General features: G+C 36.3%; 1 protein-coding gene and 1 pseudogene across 1 annotated transcript; one reads left to right on the top strand and one right to left on the bottom strand.

Moving 5' to 3' along the window:
* Positions 1 to 4,416: 4,416 nt before the first annotated feature.
* LOC148843376 (L-type lectin-domain containing receptor kinase IX.1 pseudogene) lies at positions 4,417 to 6,587 on the bottom strand (annotated as a pseudogene).
* Positions 6,588 to 11,401: 4,814 nt separating this feature from the next.
* Positions 11,402 to 15,081, top strand: LOC148843375 (uncharacterized). The gene is made up of 7 exons (XM_088959405.1): positions 11,402 to 12,204; positions 12,310 to 12,421; positions 12,608 to 12,845; positions 13,017 to 13,139; positions 13,553 to 13,687; positions 14,000 to 14,397; positions 14,482 to 15,081. Exons 1-7 carry the CDS (start codon positions 11,402 to 11,404, stop codon positions 15,079 to 15,081), a joined length of 2,409 nt encoding a protein of 802 aa, XP_088815531.1.
* The last annotated feature ends 4,485 nt before the right edge of the window (positions 15,082 to 19,566 follow it).

The raw sequence follows: 19,566 nt of genomic DNA, 5'->3' as shown, positions 1-19,566 counted from the left end.
ACCAACAGATAGGACCGATCGGATCGTGCTACACCATTTGGCGCTGTCTGTGGGAAACGCTTCTGAAAGCCTCCCTCTAAGCTTTCACAGCACCTCTTTCTCGAAAATCCAGCATCCATAGCTTCTTCAAACAACGTCGGGCGTAGCATGGAGATGGACAACACTAGGGAACAACCCCAGGTCCCTGTGGTATGCATTGGACAGTTCACCATTCCCCTTACAGTGGATGGGATCCCTAGCTTGAACATGCCACGAGCAGTGGCGCCTGTGAGCATTCCCTTTCCCCCATCTGTTGAGATAACCTTTGCTGAACCAACTGTTGTCCCTCTGCCGACCAGGGAGAACCAGCTTGACGATTGGATACAGTGCATGCGGGCCTTGTAAGCCCAAGTACAGCAAATTCAGCAGAACCAACTCTACTAGTAGCAAGCGCTACATCATGCCTCCCAGTATCACTTTTAGCAGCAATTCCCCCAGCTGCCTCAGCCTCAACTTCCTCCCCGGCACCCGGCCCCGAGACAAACTAAACCTGACCACCAAGGAGAAGTGATAGCTATGAAAATAACCCTAGCAAGTGCACTAGTTATCAAGTAGTGAAATACAAACTAAACCTCACCACCAAGGAGAAGTGATAGCAAGTGCACTAGCTATGAAAATAACCCAGTATCTTCTTCAGTGCTCATTCTAAACTACTAATTCACCAAAATGAAATACATACCTTCATTGGACCCTAGCGTTCCTAAGACAAAAGTAGCAGAGAGCATTAAATATATTTATTGATTTTATGCAATCCTGATGAACAAGTAGAACCAGAAGATGTATATGAAACTTACTAGCTCATCCTGTTAATTGAGGTTTAGTAGCACCTGTGGAGTACAGATACAAGACAACAGGTACAACATGCTGTTCAATGGTCCTACTTTTCCTGCAATGAACAATAACCAATTTCAACAAATCAGAACCTAAATGGTGTTCTTATTACAAGAACACTAGTTGATGCCTCCCTAACTAGAATTGATAAAAAGAATTAAAAAAAAAAAGTGCATGATTGTGTGTCCCACTTAATGTGAAATCTTGACATCAATGCCTTCAGATGAAATAACTCATGGCTTAAGTTAACATAGAACAAGACTCTGCTTAAGTTGAAAATGTAAAATTGGGCTTCATTTTTCCATCAAATCATATATGGAACAAGGTCAATATGAGGTAGTATGCAGGTTAAAACATCCAAAACAGTTGAAATGAGACAATGGAGCTTTCAATGCAAGGCAAAAAACAGAAAATTGGCCCAGGTTCACAATACTTACAATGATTGTTATGCACTGCATATGCAACAGCCAGGAAATAAAAGGATTTCCTTTAGTACTACTTTTCTTCAATCCAAATATCCAAAGAAAATAGACAGAAAATATTGATTTTGAGAAGAGACAAAAATTACAAAAATTTTGTAAAAATTTCAGAAAAAATGCAAGAAAATACTCCAAATTTGCAGAAATTGCAAAATAAATGTAAAAAAAAAAATTCTACAAGAAAAAATGCAGAAACACCATTTGTAGAAAAATGCATAAAGAAATTCTATTAAGAAGTGTCTATTAAGTAGGGTCCATCTTGTGTCGTAATAAGTACCACATGGTAAGTATTAACTCCAAATGGGGAGAGGAATCATTGGCTGTACAGGGTCCACCAGCTCTTTGCAACTTAATGATAAAGCATTAAGTTACCATTGAAAGAGCTATAGGCGCATTTTTTCTTCCCTCCAAAAAATAGTTGTGGACTATTGTGTGGTATGGATTGGTCCCTGCCACAAGGTGTGGACCATTCAATACCACACAATAGTCCGCAACTATTTTAAACAGTGGACAAACTGTGTGGACAAGACTAGTCCACACCCATAGTGGTGTTCTGTAGTGTGGTATTGACTGGTCCACATCACAATTTTTTTGTAAAAAGATTTAAGTTATGCTTTCAATTTCAGCATATATGATTTAAATTAGGTAGATTGAAGGTGAAAATTTGAAAACCAACTTAAACATTGACATTTTTTGTAATTTTACTGTTATTGACTTAGTAGCAATGTAGAGAAATGACAGAAGATGTGTAATAGCTGATAAAGATGCATATACAATGATCACAAACGACGAGTAACAACTTAAGCAGATGATACAATCGTTAGTTGGCTGGCTGCTTCTCAATAATGAAGCCCAATTGATTAGATAGATCGGGTTGAATATCTGGCAAACCTCCAATTATTTTGAACTTAGAATTTTCCTTGAATTTTCTTTTTTTTTTTTGTTCTTTTCATCAAATGGATATAGAGTAGTTGACAGAGTAGGATGGCAGTTGGACGGGTATTAAAGATAGACTGGAGTTGGTCGGTTGCTCATAAGGATAAGTTGAGGTAATAAAATATGCAATTCCAAGTTTGTCGGTCTCTCTTCTACTTGTCTTTTTCTCCCCAATCTATTAATTTTCGTCCAAGAGATCAATTTTATTATAATTTGGATCCTCATCTATATATACATTAATTGGTTTGTCCACGTTATCATATTTTTCCTTGCTTCAAATTCTCTTTTCTATTTTTTTTAATTTCACATAATTACCAATTAAATCAATAAATAAATCACATATATTTAATTATTTTTAACAATCATAAAGAAAGAGGGATTTGTTTTTCTAATGTTTAGTCAATTGGCACCACTTTCCCCCACTTCCTCTTAAATTCTCTGTAGTTTCTATTTATCTCCTAAATTATCTCTAACTCCTATTTATCTCTAATTTAGTAAACAGATTCTCTCCTAAACTATCTCTAATTCCTATTTATCCTCCCCCCCCCCCCCACCCACTTTTTATTTATATCTATCTAAAGAAAGTTTCAATTAAAAAAATTCAGAACTATTTAAATATTATAACGAAATTATATAATAACATCATGTTTGGAAGCGTGGGTGCTTTTGAAACCGATTTTCAAGAAAAAACGTCCATTCTTCCAAGACCCGTTTTACACAAAAAATGTTTCTGCCACGTGGGCAGTGAGCAACACAATGTTGTTTGGTATGTAACATTTTACATGTATGTGCTGACAGGTAAGCACCATGTAGGATGTACATCAATCAACCATTGGGGGAAACGGTTCACCAATGCATGAAAAACGTTAAAAGATTTAATAATGTTCATATTATTAAAAATTCAATATTTTTACAAAATTCATCATGAACTTATGTAGTAAATATATAAATTATAATTTAATGAATTATTCAATATAAATGTCATTCAAATAATAAAACTTTAACATTAAAAAATAAAACATTATTTAAATATTTCAATAACTAAAAATCTTAAATAAAAACATTAAAAATAGCTAAGTAATGTAACAAAATATTTAATATTACATAATAACATTAAAATAAATATATTCAAATAATGAAAATTTTTAAATATTTTACATTTTATATAAATATTTAAATAACAAAATATTAAACATGACAAAAATTTAAATAGTTAAAATAAAAAAATTATGTAATAAATTTAAAAATTTCTTAAAGTAGATAAATAATTATAATAGAATTCGTAATGTTCATATTAATAATATTTTAATATTTTACAAAATTAATAATGAATTATGTAATAATAGTACAATTATAAGTTTATGGATTATTAAATTCAATAAATAATTAATATTTTAAAAATTGAAATAACAATATTATTTCAATGACTAAGTAATATTGTAAATAACTAATTTCACTTATATCAATTAATAATTACAGAAAATAACTATCAACAAAGGTATATTTATTAGTAAAAATTTTATAATAATAGTGTATATTCATTATAAATATGCTTTCAATAATTATTTACAAATGTATTTTTATTTTTTTTATTTAATTGAAGATTAAAAATAATTATTGGATATTAAGCATCTATAATTTAACTTTTGAAATTTAATTTTTTGTATTTTTTCTATTTTTGTTATAAGTTTATTTTTAGTAATTATATATATATATATATTGTGGCTTTGTTCCTTGCTTAATGAGTTGGATGTTCAATTGCTTACACTGCCTTTGATTTGGTGTGATAATGTCAGTGTTGTTTGCTTCACTAAGGCAGTCGATATGTTTCATCCTTGTCTCTTTGCATCTATGTTGATAACACTTATCTATTGTATTCTAGTATTCTATTATAACACTTACAAGAGCCATGCATTATAAATACAACAGCCAAATAAACGTCTAACTCACTGGGTTTTCTCATATTCTTATTGTCATTATACCAGATGATGTTTAAAACAACATTTGAATATGCCAATTGTCACGTAAGTAAGCACAAAATACAAGCCATTTATTTTTTCAGATAAAGAGCATGTATACACTCGGGGAGGAAAACAATAGAAAAAAAAAAGACAACTTACATTGTTTTATTCCAAAACCACATACATGCACCCAAGGAAAATAAAAGAAATAAACCGATTGAAAACATACAACATAGGGTTCCAACTTAGCGTGGATACAAGATTGATGTAGTGGAAATATCAGCAAAAGAATAATTATTAGCAGATGGTGGATTCGAGACATTATGCATATCCAGTGTAGCCGCATAATTGGTAGGCACAGGCAACTTAGGTGGGAGAGTGGGTAGTGGAGCTTCAAAACTAAGAACCAGCATCACTTGCTTTATGGAGGGTCGGAGGTTGGAATCTGGATGAGTACACCATAGCCCAACAACCATCAAACACTTCAATTGCTTTTCATCAAAACCCATATTTGTAAGTCTAGGATCTATTCCTTCAACAAGCATTTCTCTTCCGTAGAGCTCCCATACCCAATCTATCAACCTTACCTTATTTGTTTCTAGCCATGGTTCAATAGGCCGCCTTCCACAAGCAATTTCCAAAGCAACAATTCCAAAGCTGTACACATCTGACTCCTTGCTAGATTTCCCAGTTGCAACACATTCGGGAGCCATGTAACCCATGGTGCCAGCTAACACAGTTGTTTGTGCTCGTTGGCCATGGTCTACAAGTCTAGCTAACCCAAAATCTCCAAGTTTTGCATTGAAGTTTGCATCTAACATCACATTACTGGATTTAATATCTCTATGTACGATGCATTGTTCCCACTCTTCATGCAAATAAAACAACGCAGAGGCCAGTCCAAGAGCTATCTTGTATCTTACCTCCCATCCCAATGGTTCCTTCTGTCCAAACAGATGGGAATCAAGACTCCCGTTGGGCATGAACTCGTATACGAGGAGCAGCTCCTTTCGTTGGTGGCACCAACCCACAAGTTGGACTAAGTTTTTGTGCCGTACTTGACTAATGATCTTCACCTCGGACATGTATTCCTTTATCCCTTGTTTAGACCTTTGAGAGATCCTCTAGACTGCAATTTCCATATTTAGATCACTCAGAAAACCTTTATAAACCCCTCCGAACCCTCCCTCTCCAAGCTTTCGGCCCTCTGCAAAGTTATTTGTTGCACGAACCAACTCACCATACAAGAACCTTTTTGGTCCGATTCCCCTTTCAAATTCTTCATTAATGGAATTGCCAAAGACCATATCTTCCTCCTCTTCTTCTTCTTCTCTTTGCCTTTTCCTCTTGATCCACAGGATGAAAGAAATCACACCCAAGCCACTCATACTTGCCCCAACAACCACTCCAACCACCATTTTTGTCTTCCAATTCGTTCCCCCACTCGAATCAGACGACTCTACTTGTAAACTCGAATAAAAATACCAGGAGCGAACCACATGAAGCTCACCTGTTCGACCTGTGGAACCAGAGAACCCAACCATAACCCATTCCGGTAGGTAATTCTTCAGATCAACTTTAAAAGAGAGGCTAGAAGTTGGATTGTCAGCGTAGGTCCAGGAAACACTCAAGTTTTTTGTACTAGAGTTATAGCTAATATTAGCTATAGTCATTTTCCCGTCCTCGAAGCTAGTACTAGTCCAGTTAGCAGTTGCTACTGATCTAGCTGAGTTGATGTCAATACCTACATGATAGGGTATAAAGCTCCAATTGTCTTCTGAGGGTACTGGGTCCCATTCATTTCCATAAGTATCAAACTCCACGGCAACAACTTGATTTTCTAAAGGGTCGAGTTCGCTGTATTGTTTAAAAATACCCATATTGCAGCATGTAGAAGGCAAGGCGGAACCATTGGGAGAGAGGAAGAAGGCCATTCCATCAGCATATCTTTCGTCATTTAATGAATCAATGTAAAAAGAGAATTGAGTGGTGAAGTCTGTGAGCGTTCCTGTTTCCTTGTTCCAGAGACGCACCGGGTCTCTGTATGTAGCTCGGCCACTACTCCATTCGATTTCGTTGAGTTGGATGTCTTGGCTGGCTGAGATCTTTGCATCGCGTTCCAAGTTTATTGAATCTCGTGCTTTATCATCGAAGCTGGAAAAGTTAAAGGAAATTGGATTTGAAAAGGGGATTAGCAACATGAAGAAGATGAAGATCTGAAACAGAGCAGAAGAAATTTCCGAGAATTGGAGACACAAGTTTCTTGAATAGGGGAGAGCCATATTGTTGAGAAAGAGCTTTTTGCAGCTCTGTTATACATATTAGTTTACATATATATAACCTTTTTTTGGTGAAATGTTCACATATATTAGCTCTGTTACATAAAATATACTCGTATCATTGGGCCACTGTGTGTATAAACTATATTTTAAAATGCAGTTGAATATATCAGCTACTCACTTCAAAAAAAAAAAATCCCTTTGGAATTTGGTGGTTTTTTATTATAAATACAGCTTTACTCTCCTAGCTCCAAAACCCCTCCTAGTTCTCTCTCTCTCTCTCTCTCTTTTAATCTACATCATTTTTTAAACATCGATCAAGAGAAAAATAATCTATACATTCTCCAATGAGTCTTGGGATAAGAGATAATTAAATGCTTCTTTTATTTTTCTTTATTCTATTTTGGAAATTTGTCTAAAATTCACCATAACTTTTCAGCATTTCTCTTAAACGCAGTGACTTTTTTAAAGTTTATTTAAAATGTATTAAATGATAGATTTTGAAAAACTATTAAAAAATTGTGTATTTTTCATTATAAATTATAGAAAATTATTAAAGATAAATTAATATAATGTTGGAAAAAGGATATTACTGATTAGTATACATTAGATATAAAAAAGTAAAAATATAGAAAATACAAAATATTTGTTCTCTGATTGTCTGTTTTACTTTTATTTCTATTTTTGTTATCTTGATTTCTTTTTGCTTTATTTTTTGTTATCATGTTTTAAAAGTTCGCATACTGAATTATCGCATTTTATAGTTTGGGAACCAAAGTGAAAATAAACCCAATATACAAGATACTAATCGGGAATTTTCCCTTGATCATATTAGACTTGGATGTTAAAACTTGTATCTGTTTTGTAATTGAAACCAATGCTGATTTGACCCATTCAATATAATAAAAATCAAAGTCCGATTACATGTAGTCATTGTAATGTAATGAAATATATATATATAACAATGTTATATATAATATTTTTTATCTTTTATTGATAGTAAAGCGGGGCTGGACTACATCTAAATCGGACCCACCCAATTTCTGCCCTAATCATGGTGTTTTATATTTTATTATTAATTTCATCAATTTGCTTAAGAATTAAATATATACGGTTTCAAAAATTAATTACATGTATTTTTTTAAGGTGGCCAACATGAAGCTCTCTTAGTAGGTATTGTTTGGGTTGGATGCCGTTTTTTAGAAAACGGTGTCACATCAGCGTTATATCAGAAATTCATTTTTTGAGAAACGCCTACTATTTGGTAAGCTATTTTTCCAAAAAATGTTTTTTTCAGATAACACATTGGAAATTAAGAAAATCTAAGAAAATGTTTTTTTTTTTTGAAAAAATAATATGCTTGTGCAGCACCATTTTCTGAGAAAACGTCTCTCAGGAAACAGCATCGATCCCAAAAACCGCCTTAATAAAACGTTTAGGGCTGTTTATAGTTATGATAATTTTTCCTGTAATTTCAAATTTACCCTTTGAATCTGAAAATACTGTTCATCTTCTTCAAACCTCTGAACCGAAAGCCTAGACTATTTCAATTTTCAAATGCTGATTCTGAACCAAATACCTGTTTCTTTCTATTGCAAATGTTGTTTCTGGACCAAATACCAGTTTCACTGGCTGATCTAGCGATCCAACTGTCCATGTGACGAAGAAAGAAAGAAGGCCAAGAAGTTGATAAAGAATGTAGAAGAGTTGAGTCGTCCCAGAGAGACATATATAGTTCATGCAGATGCAGTCTTAACTTGTTTGAAGTTTCTAACGCTTGCGTTTGCTGATGGAACTGTTCAAGAGTACTATTTGCTTCCAAGAAGTATGCCAAACACTAGAGACATCTTGGTGAAACTACAGCTCGGTGTTGGATTCTTGTCATCCCTTTTGTTCACCATCTTGCCCTGACCGAAGCCGTACTCACTGAACCCAAAACATTGCTTGAGAAGTCTGAACAACCACCACAATTAATGGAGGGTAGAAAAACTGAAAAAGAACTTGGGCTACGGGTAAAGCAACAACTAGTATAATATTTCCCTACAATCAATTGGGGCTTCGGATTAGCATGAACACTTTGAAACATTTGATAAAGTTTTTTCTTTTTTTCTTACATTGCTTGTAACTTGTAAATGATAGAAATGGATGAAAGTCGTTAATGGTATGGTCTAATTTGTTGGGAACAAGAGGATCATTACTTCATTGATAAGGGTTGTTATCTATTGGTCATTTCTCGTCATATGAAAATCAGAAATTGAGAGTGGTGCATTTAGGCTATGTTTGGTTTGAAGGAAATTAAAAATCCTTTCCATACTTTTTCCTTCATATCAAACACAGCCTTAGTGTTGATCCAGAGCCCCTGAACTTCATTTTCTTACTCAAGACTGCTCATACCAGTACATGCCGTAGGAACTTCATGTGGGGCACTGCATGGTTTACGTGAAACCCACTTACCAGGTAGTAGGGACATAGAGATGTGCATAATTTTTTTATAATTCTTTTATTTTCTATGTTTGTCCTTTATTTTTATCTATGTTTTGAGTTTTAAATTTTTGGGTGGTTCTAAAATTTCTACCCCATTTCATAATCAACTATAAAAATAATTCTTGTTTATGATAAATGTATAATATTTGAGACATATCATTTTTTTATGATTTTTTTGTATTTTTTATTTTTATTATTTAATTTTGATATCATTGGTTGACCCATTTTATCCACACATTTGGACCTTTGACCCGCCATTTAGATGGAAATAAGTATTGTTTTCAAAAGTTAGCTTTATTTATTTTTTGTTACATTTTCATCATTGATAAAAGTAATAATCATTTATTACAATTATTTCTGTGATTACAATAAAAAGAGACCAAATTCAAATAGTCAAGAAAATAATCCAAAAGCCATGGGGAGATATTCCTACTTTTTATAATAGTATAGATGGATGGATAGATAAATGATTTGATGTCTATCTATACTAAGGGCAAATTGTCAAAAACAGTAGAGATATATTTAGTCAATTTCCTAAACCTTAAGGGCAGTTTAAAAAATTTGCCCTTTATTAATTTGCTGTATTTAATACTTAGCCCTACATCTGTGTTCATAGCAGATTTCAAGTCAATTCTAGACCATTCAGGCCATATATATTTTGGGGCTACCTAATATTAATATTAATATATAAAAGGTTGGACCTTGATACCAGAAAATCTTGTAATAATAAATAAACCAATATCATAAAAGTGGTAATCAATCAGCTGTTTTATTTATTAATTAATTAATTTATTTATTTATTTAATTCACCCAGAGATGTAGGGGCTTTGATTATCATGTCTTTCCAAAAAATCATCTGCCAAAAGTGTCCCAACTAAATGGGGCCGGCAACATGAATCATGTTTTGCCTTTCTATTTAATACCATTTATCCATTGTTTGCCCTAGCATTAGTACAAGACAAATCAGGATCTATGTCATTATTCATTAGAGTTTAGGGTCTGTTTGGTTTCTAGTCAGAATCAGAATCGGAATGGTCAATTCCCATAGTTTGTTTGGTTCAGACAGAAATGGGAATGGGAATTAAAATCAGCAGGAATGAGATTTCATTCCCAAAAAAGGGGCAGGGAATAGTCATTCTTTCAAATGGGAGAATGCCATTCCAACAAAAATGGGAATGAGATTCTGATTCCGCCCAACCAAACAGTTGGAATCGAAATAGCCTATTTCAATTCTGATTCCAAACCCCTATTCCAGCAAACCAAACGAACCCTTAATGTAAGACAAACTCGGACTGATAGAGTTTTTAATATGCCGTTCAATTGCTGCATCCGTTTATTATGAGACCTGTTTAATAAATTAATGCATCTTTCTATTATTAACCCACTACAATAAAGTTGCTTTTTTAAAGCCCAATAAAGCACAAAGCAGTCGCGTTTGATAAAAGATGACATCTGCAAGATACAAAGCTTTTCCAAGATAATTTCGATTCAAAGATCAGCCACAAACAAAATATCTACAATACCCTCCATATTCACCCCCCAATCATTCCTGTGACTTTTTAGGTTATGTTTGGTTTGAAGGAAAAAGTAGGGAAAGGAAGAAAAAGATATGAAAACTTATATGTATATTTGTAAAGGTTTTCTCTGACTTTCTCTTCCTTTCCCTATTTTTTTTCCTTCAAACCAAACACAATCTTAATTTTAAACCACCAAACGTGATACACGATCTAACATCCAACCTGATTATATTATTATATTATTGGACTTTGGATACGATAGTACTTGCTTCTGTCCAGTAATCCGATCCAATGCTGATTTGACCCATCAATATGTAATGTGATGAAGTATATTAATAGTAAAGCAAGCAGAACCGAACTAAATCCGAATCCGACCCGATTGCTACCTTAATCATGGCAGGCCTTATATATTTTATTATTAATTTCACCAATTTGTTTAACCCTATCTTTCCATGAAATTGGAGGATATGTTGACCTCTGAGTTTGGCAAGTCAAGGAAAAGAGAAATAACCACCTCCTACATGGCGACTGGCGAGTCTAGAAAGAAAGAACACAAGAAAAAGAAGTGTTATCTTTTAATGTGTTATCTCACACTCCATGAAAAGATGTCTTTGAGTTCTTGACTTCACCATTTCTTCCTCTTCAGGACTTCTCTATATAAACGCCTTATTGTGTTGAACAACTCAACTTCTGCACATCAACTCATTCAAAATTGCCACCCTCCCACTAAAAATGCCCATACCCATTTGTACTATCCACTTCCGCTTCCAGATTCACTACTCAGAACCTTGCAAATATCAAAATTAACCATTCTCTCTCTCTCTAGATCTCTTTCTCTCACAGAGGTTATCTTTGTTATTTTATACATATAAAACATGGCAAATGCTCCAAAGAAGGATGAGAAAGGGATTAATCCAGCAGAAAGCCCAGAAAACTCGATGCTAGTTTCCTGGATCCTCAACACGACAAAACCGAGCCTGCGTTCTACGATCACGTATATGGAGGACATGAAGGATCTATGGGATGACATCAAAGAACGGTTTTCAGTAGGCAATGGGCCAAGAGTTCAGCAACTCAAGGCAGATCTCGCGAACAGCAAACAGGCCAGTCTCCCAATCGTGACATATTATGGCAAACTGAAACAAATCTGGGAAGAACTTGCTAATTACGAGCAAATTCCGACATGCATTTGTGCAGGCTACAACTGTAATATTGCTGCAAAGCTGGAGAAGAGACGAGAAGAAGAAAGAGTCCATCAGTTTCTAATGGGCTTAGATGACACAGTATATGGAACAGTGCGTTCCAATATTCTGGGCACTGATCCGCTGCCAAACTTGAACAAAGCCTATGCCATGGTGATACAAGAGGAGCGGCTGAGAACCGTGACCCGTGGCAAAGAAGAAAAAAGAGAGGCGATGAGCTTTGCTGCACAAGCACAAGGTGGCACAAAAAGAACGGGACACGACACAAAAGAGAAATATGGAGTGTGCACAAACTGCGGACGAATAGGACATGAGGCTGAGAGTTGCTTTCAACTCATTGGCTACCCGGACTGGTGGGGGGACCGGCCGAGATCTAATGGAAGTGGGAAAGCTCGAGGCCGAGGAACACAAGGCAAAACTGGTCGTGGACATGGAAGCGTACAGAGAGCAAATGTTGCGCAAATGGTAGGGCAAACGTTTGAACCAATCCATGCGACAAAAGAAGATCGTACATCATTCGGTGGATTGACTAATGAATAGTGGTCCACTTTTCTTAATCTCTTGAATTCTTGCAAACCCAGCACAAGTGAGAAGTTGACAGGTATGAATTGGATAATTGATACAGGAGCCTCACACCATATGACTGGGAACTTGGATCACTTGCATGATACCGAGACCGTGACTGGTTGTCAGGTTGGATTGCCCGATGGAAAGCATGTCATGGCAATAAAGAAAGGGACCGCCATTTTAAATAAACACATGAATCTTACTAATGTGCTTTATGTTCCTCATTTGAATTGTAACCTGATATCTGTGTCGCAATTATTAGAGGAATCGAATTGTAATATCCAATTCACTAATAAGTTTTGTGTTATACAGGACTGCACTTCGGTGATGGTGATTGGTGCGGGTGAACTACGTGGAGGGCTCTACTGCTTCAAAAGTGCGTACTCAAGCAAGGTTCATAAAGCAGAGGTCGAAGCTTCATACGAGTTATGGCACAAGAGAATGGGTCATCCTTCCGAGAAAGTAATTAAACTTCTTCCTAATTTGAACATTAGATGTGGTAGTGGAAATCGGATTTGTGGTGTTTGTTCAAAAGCCAAACAGACAAGAGGTACGTTTGATTCTAGTGAAAATAATGCTAAAGGGACTTTCGATTTGATTCATTGTGATTTATGGGGTCCGTAATCTGTACGGGCGTCTCGTGGTGCCTCGTATTTTTTTACTATTGTTGACGATTTCTCGTGAGCTGTTTGGATTTTCTTACTTAATGACAAAAGTGAAGTGGGCAAAACGCTGCGGAACTTCTTCACTATGGTTAAACGCCAATATGAAAAATTGGTGAAGATAGTTAGAAGCGATAATGATACTGAATTTACTTGCTTGAAGGAATATTTTTCTGAGCAAGGTATAATACATCAGACCTCATGTGTTGAAACACCGCAACAGAATGGACGTGTCGAGAGAAAGCATAGACATATATTGAATGTTGCCAAAGCCCTTAGATTTCAGGCTAATCTCCCTATTGAGTTTTGGGGAGAGTGTGTTATGACGGCCGATTATCTGATCAACAGGACCCCTCCACTTTCCTTTTGGGAAAATCACCGTATGAGATGTTGTATGGGCAGAAACCAAGCTACAAACATATACGAACGTTTGGGTGTTTGTGTTATGCGCGAAGCCTAAATCGTACCAGGGATAAGTTTGCCAGTAGAGCCAGACGTCGTGTCTTTGTGGGATACCCCTTTGGGAAGAAGGGGTGGAGAGTTTATGACTTAGAAACCAATGAATATTTTGTTTCCAGGGATGTGGTGTTTTCAGAAACTGAGTTTCCCTATGCTATTGAAGAAAAACAAGTCGAACACGGACACAATGATGGTAATCTTGAATATAACCAGGTGGAGACTGAAGTGTATGACGAGGAAGATAGTGAAGAGAGGGAGAACAAAGCGACAGGTGTGAAAATAATGAAGGGGAGCATGATGTAAGGGGGGGGGGCTCTGTGGAAGAAACAAATGCAGGGAATGAGCAACTTGGACGAGGCCATAGAATGAAGCATCCTTCCAGTCGTCTCAAGGACTACGTCATACACACCACATGGTGTTTCAACAACAGTCTGAGCCCCTCTTGCCAGTTCACCTCAGTGATCTCACTCCTCAGGTACTCCCTATCCTATAACACAGTATGTGAATTGTGATAAATTTTCTTTGCGACACCGCTCTTTCTTAGCAGCTATCACAGCTAGTCATGAGCCCTAGAGTTATTCAGAGGCTGTCAAGGACTCTCGTTGGAGAGAGGCAATGAGAAAGGAAATTGAAGCTTTAGAAAACAATAGAACCTGGACAGTGGTGGACTTGCCGCCAGGGAAGAAGGCTCTCGGAAGTAAATGGGTCTACAAGATAAAGTACAACTCGGATGGCACAATAGAGCGGTACAAGGCGTGTTTGGTGATCTTCAGAAACAAACAGGTTGAAGGGATTGACTACAATGAAACGTTTGCGCCTGTGGCAAAGATGGTTACAGTTCGGACATTCCTTGCAGTTGTTGCGGCTAGAAACTGGGAACTACATCAGATGGACATGCAGAACGCATTTCTCCATAGAGATTTGCAAGAAGAAGTGTATATGAAGATGCCTCCTGGATTTGCTTCAAGACTACCTGGAAAGGTGTGCAAGCTGCACAAGTCACTTTATGGTTTGAAACAGGCCCCTCGTTGCTAGTTTGCTAAACTCACGACAGCCTTGAAACAGTATGGCTTTACCCAGTCACAATCTGATTACTCATTGTTTATGCTTCGACGGAAGCACGAACAGTTAAATATTTTGGTTTATGTGGACGATCTTGTCATCTCCGAAAATAACGGCAATGCCATTTTGAGATTCAAGAAGTATCTCAGCCAATGCTTCCACATGAAGGACTTGAGAACTTTGAAATACTTTTTAGGAATGGAGGTCGCCAGAAACCAGAAAGGTATTTTTCTTTGTCAGCGGAAGTACGCGTTGGATATCATATCAGAAACTGGTTTGTTAGGCGCTAAGCCAGCTGGACTTCCCCTAGAACAAAATCATAAACTAGCTCTGGCAGATGATCCTCTGATGATAAAGCCGGAGAGTTACAGGAGGCTAGTGGGTCGTTTAATTTACTTGACCATTACCCATCCTGAATTGTCCTATTGTGTGCATGTGCTCACTCAATTTATGCAGAACCCCCCTGAAGAACACTGGGAGACGGCTTTGCGTGTGGTGCGATATTTGAAAGGTGACCCGGGACAGGGAATTTTCCTTCCAGTTGACAGTGTGATCTTCGATTGTATGCCTACTGTGACTCTGACTGGGCCAGGTGTCCACTGACACGACGCTCTCTCATAGGATACTTTGTTTTATTGGGCCAAGCGCCTATATCGTGGAAGACAAAGAAGCAACTTACAGTGTCCAGATCATCAGCTGAGGCAGAATACAGGTCTATGGCAACAGCTGCATGTGAATTGAAATGGTTAAAAGGGTTGTTGCATTCAATAGGAGTTGATCATCCTGACCCTATGCGGTTATACTGTGATAGTCAAGCAGCCTTGCATATCATTGCGAATCCGGTCTTCCAGGGGAGGACTAAACACGGTGAAGTAGATTGTCACTTTGTCTGCAGTGAAATCCAGAATGGGAATATACGACCTTCCTACGTCCGGACTTCAGAGCAACTTGCCGATATGTTTACAAAGGCCAGCAGGCAACAATTCGAACATCTTCTTGCCAAGTTGGGCATTTCCCATTTATATGCTCCAACTTGAGAGGGGGTATTAAGCGAGCAAGCAAGCCTTATCTTAGAATCGCCTTATCCTCTGTAAACCTTATCATTATCTCTTGTATGTTTTAGTTGTTCTTGATTTTGTTTTCATTATTCTTTTAGGATACTGTAATTACATTTCTAGCGGTGAGCCGAACTCTACTCTGTATATAAATTCCTTTTAGTTTCATATATATGTTTGCTCAATATCAGATTCATATATATGTTTGCTCAAACTAGTGAAAGTGCGCGTGTGATTTTGTTATTCTAAATGGACATTAGTTGTAGTGGTCATGAATTATATTTTCCTTATTAAACAAACATGAAGATCATAGGGGAAATAGATAATTAACTGTTCCTCCCTGTCATATTGAGTAGATGAGGAGATTTCTTCTACATCTTTTTACACACTTTGGAGGCAGATATCACATACATCAATAAGCCAAAAAGATAAAAGTGAATTATCAACTAATGACTGTGCAGCTTCATCATTTCACTTGTAAGTGTCTATCAACTAACTCCATGGCTTTTGAATTTTCTTGGTTGCAATGAGAAATCAATCCCTTTGTTTTGTTTAAAAGCATTTCCATCTCCAAATTACTCTTACCAATCAAAACAAGATTCAATATATGAACAATAAGAGAAGAATCCGTAAAAGAAATAATAATGACAAGAGAGAAAAGCCCAGAGTCATACTTGGACTCCTAGAAATCATACCAAGATGTAGTTTGAGCAAAAAATAAGAATGAAAATACAATTCCAAACTAATAAGAAAACATACTAGCACAATCAAAAGATTTCCAAAAAGAAAGCAAAATTTTGATCTTAAGCTTATATAAAGTTAACATTGACTTGTTAACTTTCACCCTTAAAACTGAAAAACAAAAGGACTTTTAACCTACGATGCCCTCGCTTAACGGCCTTTCCAACTGGGGGGTTGCCAACCGGACTAGTTCGTCTCGAAATCAGCGGATGCGGTGAGGACGACAGGGAACTCCTCCCACCCGAGGGTGTTGGCTTGCACCAGCTTACACGTCTAGAATCGTTGGGCATCAATGATTGTACGTCCTTTCCAAAAGACGAGGATTGGAAACTGCCTACATCTCTTATGTCCTTGGTGATTTGTAATTCTCCGAGGTTCGCACCCTTGCCGGAAGCCGGACTCCCCCCTCAACTTCAGGATCTTATAATCATTGGTTGTCCTCTTTTAATCCTTATTTCCATCTAAACGGCAATACCCATATCTCTTATTTTCTTTCCTATTGGAAGCTAATTAGATAAAGCAGAGATTATTTAAATCATATATATGCTGAAATTGAAAGCATAACTTAAATCTTTTTACTATTTTATTGTCCTTTTGTTTTAATCCTTTTTTCCATCTTAAATAATCTCTGCTTTATCTAATTAGCTTCCAATAGGAAAGAAAATAAGAGAGATTTTTGTATTAATCCCACCGTGTATTGAGAATATCTCCCCATGAACACTAAGTGCAGGAGATTCCCAATACAGGGTGGGATGGGGTTGTTTGGTCCATGTAAGGTGCATCTTTACAAGGTGACACGAGTGAAAATCAGTAAGAAACAACAGAAAAATAAAATTAGAAACTGTAAGGTGGTGTTATTTTTTTAAAAATATTATTTTCTTTTTTGTTTCTTTTTTTTTTTTTTGCTGTGCACTATTAAGGAATGGTCTATCCTGTAAATGGTGTCGTCATGTATGCTTTCCTTTGGTAGGTCCAGAAAATCCTCTAAACCCGGGTCCATAGGATGCAAGTTCATCCATTTGGTATTGTAATGATGCAGAAAATTAACCAGATTATAATTTTATGCATGTTATAATAACATCATTAGATCCATCATTTAATAATAATAATAATAATAATTGTAATTTAAAATTTCTACAGGTGCATATTTAGTACAAGTATTTAAGTTCATTTTTACTCATAGTGTTACTTTTATTAATTTTCAATTTATATCTTAACTATGATATATCTAAAATTCAAGTAATTAATATGAAAAAAAATCAATTGCACGTGCTTAATTACTAGTTTTTAATAAAAGTTCAATGACATGCGAGCATACACCAATTTGATATTTCTACAAGCCGCATCTCACCCATTTTCGAATCGTCTGATTTGGACCATTTTGGACCGGTCCAATTCAATGTTCGAATCGTCCAACTTTTTTTAAATTCATTTTAATTTAGATTGGTTTCATCCCAAACCCAGTTCATTGACACCTATATTCTTATCTTATATCAATGGACCAGATATTGGCTTAATTCAACTAAATCCAATATAAATCTAATAAATATTTTGGACCGGATTGGTCCAATCCACTATGTCTTTTCGGTCCGTCCAATCCGTCCAAATTGATTTTGGACTGGACGGGGCCTCAAAGAAGTTATGTAGCAGCCTCCATGGCCAAAAGGTGTGTATAAAACTTATATATCATTTACAATAAATTATCATAACAAAGATTCAATAGTCATACATGCACAATACACAAAATACAACCCTACTCGTGGCACTTAGGATAAAGGCTACCATACATAGTACTATGGAGACAAACAATGCACTGCAGCATACAAAGTACATGGTCCAACAATCCAAGAATGCGAAAGCAAATAATAGATAGTGGCGATTCGCCAAAACCGGACAATATACATCAATATTTTTCTACAGGTAAACTTATACCTCGTGCAAAATTGCATATATATATACCACAGCACATGATTTCATATCACAGAAAATAACCACTGCAAAACCATTCATTGCATTATAGCAAAAGGTCCAAATATGACAAGAATACAAAAATTACAACAAACTGAAAAGAAGAAAACAAAATATCAGGATTGTTGCCCAACAACAGTCGAGAGAGATTCTCTAAAACCCTAAAGCAGACTCAAGCACTCCTCTGCCTAAGAAAGAAGCTGACATTGCCTTAGCCTCTCCTAACCCAAGTTGCACAGAAGTAAGCTCCTCATCGAGCTCCGCTATCACCTTCTCCCACCACTCTACTTTCCTTTGGCGAGAAGACACCTCCCTCTTAGAATCCGCCAAGCACTCAAACAAAGAACTCTTGATCCATAATGGGGTGCATTTGCAATGGTCTCAATTGGAGAAAATTCTAGGGAATTAAATTTATAATTCCCCACATTAAAACATTCATTTGAAAAAGATGTTGTATGAATTCCATCACAGTTGGTGCAAAAATGGCTAGGAGATGCTCCTGCAATAATCCTATTTTGTAAACTCTACTTGTGAAGCTCCTAAAACATCCGAGCATTTATTCTTCTCTTGCTTAGAAATTGGCCCTATTTGGCTTAGCTTCTCCTATGGATTTCGGGCCAATGGTATACAATGTTGGAGATCTGGTTTGAAGAAGGGATACAAGTAGTTATAGCCAACCGTTCTACCTATATTCGTCCAGTGGTTTTCAAAATTGACCCAGAGATTGAACCGATCAGGGGTTTGGTTATCGGGTTGAACAGTCCAATCATTCGAATCAAGCAGTTGGCCTATTTTGACAAAAAATAAAATAAAAAATTAAAAAAAAATGAAAATCGGTCAAAACCATTCAAACAGTTAATCGCCCAAGTCAGCGATTTATTGTTCAAAACCAATGATTTTTATAGAAATCCAGTTTTGGGAAAAACCAGAACCGATCATACTGAGGAAACTTGGTCACCTCCAGAAGCGCAAAACTGGAATCATCATTAGAAATCACAATGAATGCTTCATTTTTTCTTGAGCGATGCCTATCCCACTGCATGTCGCGATGGAGGCTATCGAATTAGAGAGCGATGATAAGGTAGTCATTGAGGCAGTTTGTTCTGATGCTGACCCTCATTGGAGAGTCTACACCACTATTTTTATTTGTCGCAATCTTTGCTGTACCTTGTCACAGTGCAATTTGTTGGTTATATATTGACTGTGTAATTGAGTAGCCCACAAATTAGTTCAGTTTGTCATTACCCATAATACAGCCATGACCTGGTTAATTATGCTTGACTTTATTCGGTTTATGGTCTCTCATGAGATGTAATTAATTGAT

The sequence above is a fragment of the Nelumbo lutea genome, chromosome 8 (genome assembly GCF_056320005.1).
Source record: "Nelumbo lutea isolate HS-2025 chromosome 8, American lotus-T2T, whole genome shotgun sequence".
Lineage (NCBI taxonomy): Eukaryota > Viridiplantae > Streptophyta > Magnoliopsida > Proteales > Nelumbonaceae > Nelumbo > Nelumbo lutea.
The sequence above is the reverse complement of the archived record's forward strand: the minus strand, read 5'-3'. Positions and strand labels throughout refer to the sequence as shown.

Bases quoted from the DNA above. Each gene is read 5' to 3' on its own strand.
- LOC148843375 (XM_088959405.1), top strand. From the start codon at position 11,402: ATGGCAAATGCTCCAAAGAAGGATGAGAAAGGGATTAATCCAGCAGAA. The intron at 13,140-13,552 runs GTATAATACATC...TGGTGTTTTCAG, and splicing joins GGAATATTTTTCTGAGCAAG to AAACTGAGTTTCCCTATGCT. The intron at 13,688-13,999 runs GTGTGAAAATAA...AGAGTTATTCAG, and splicing joins GAGGGAGAACAAAGCGACAG to AGGCTGTCAAGGACTCTCGT.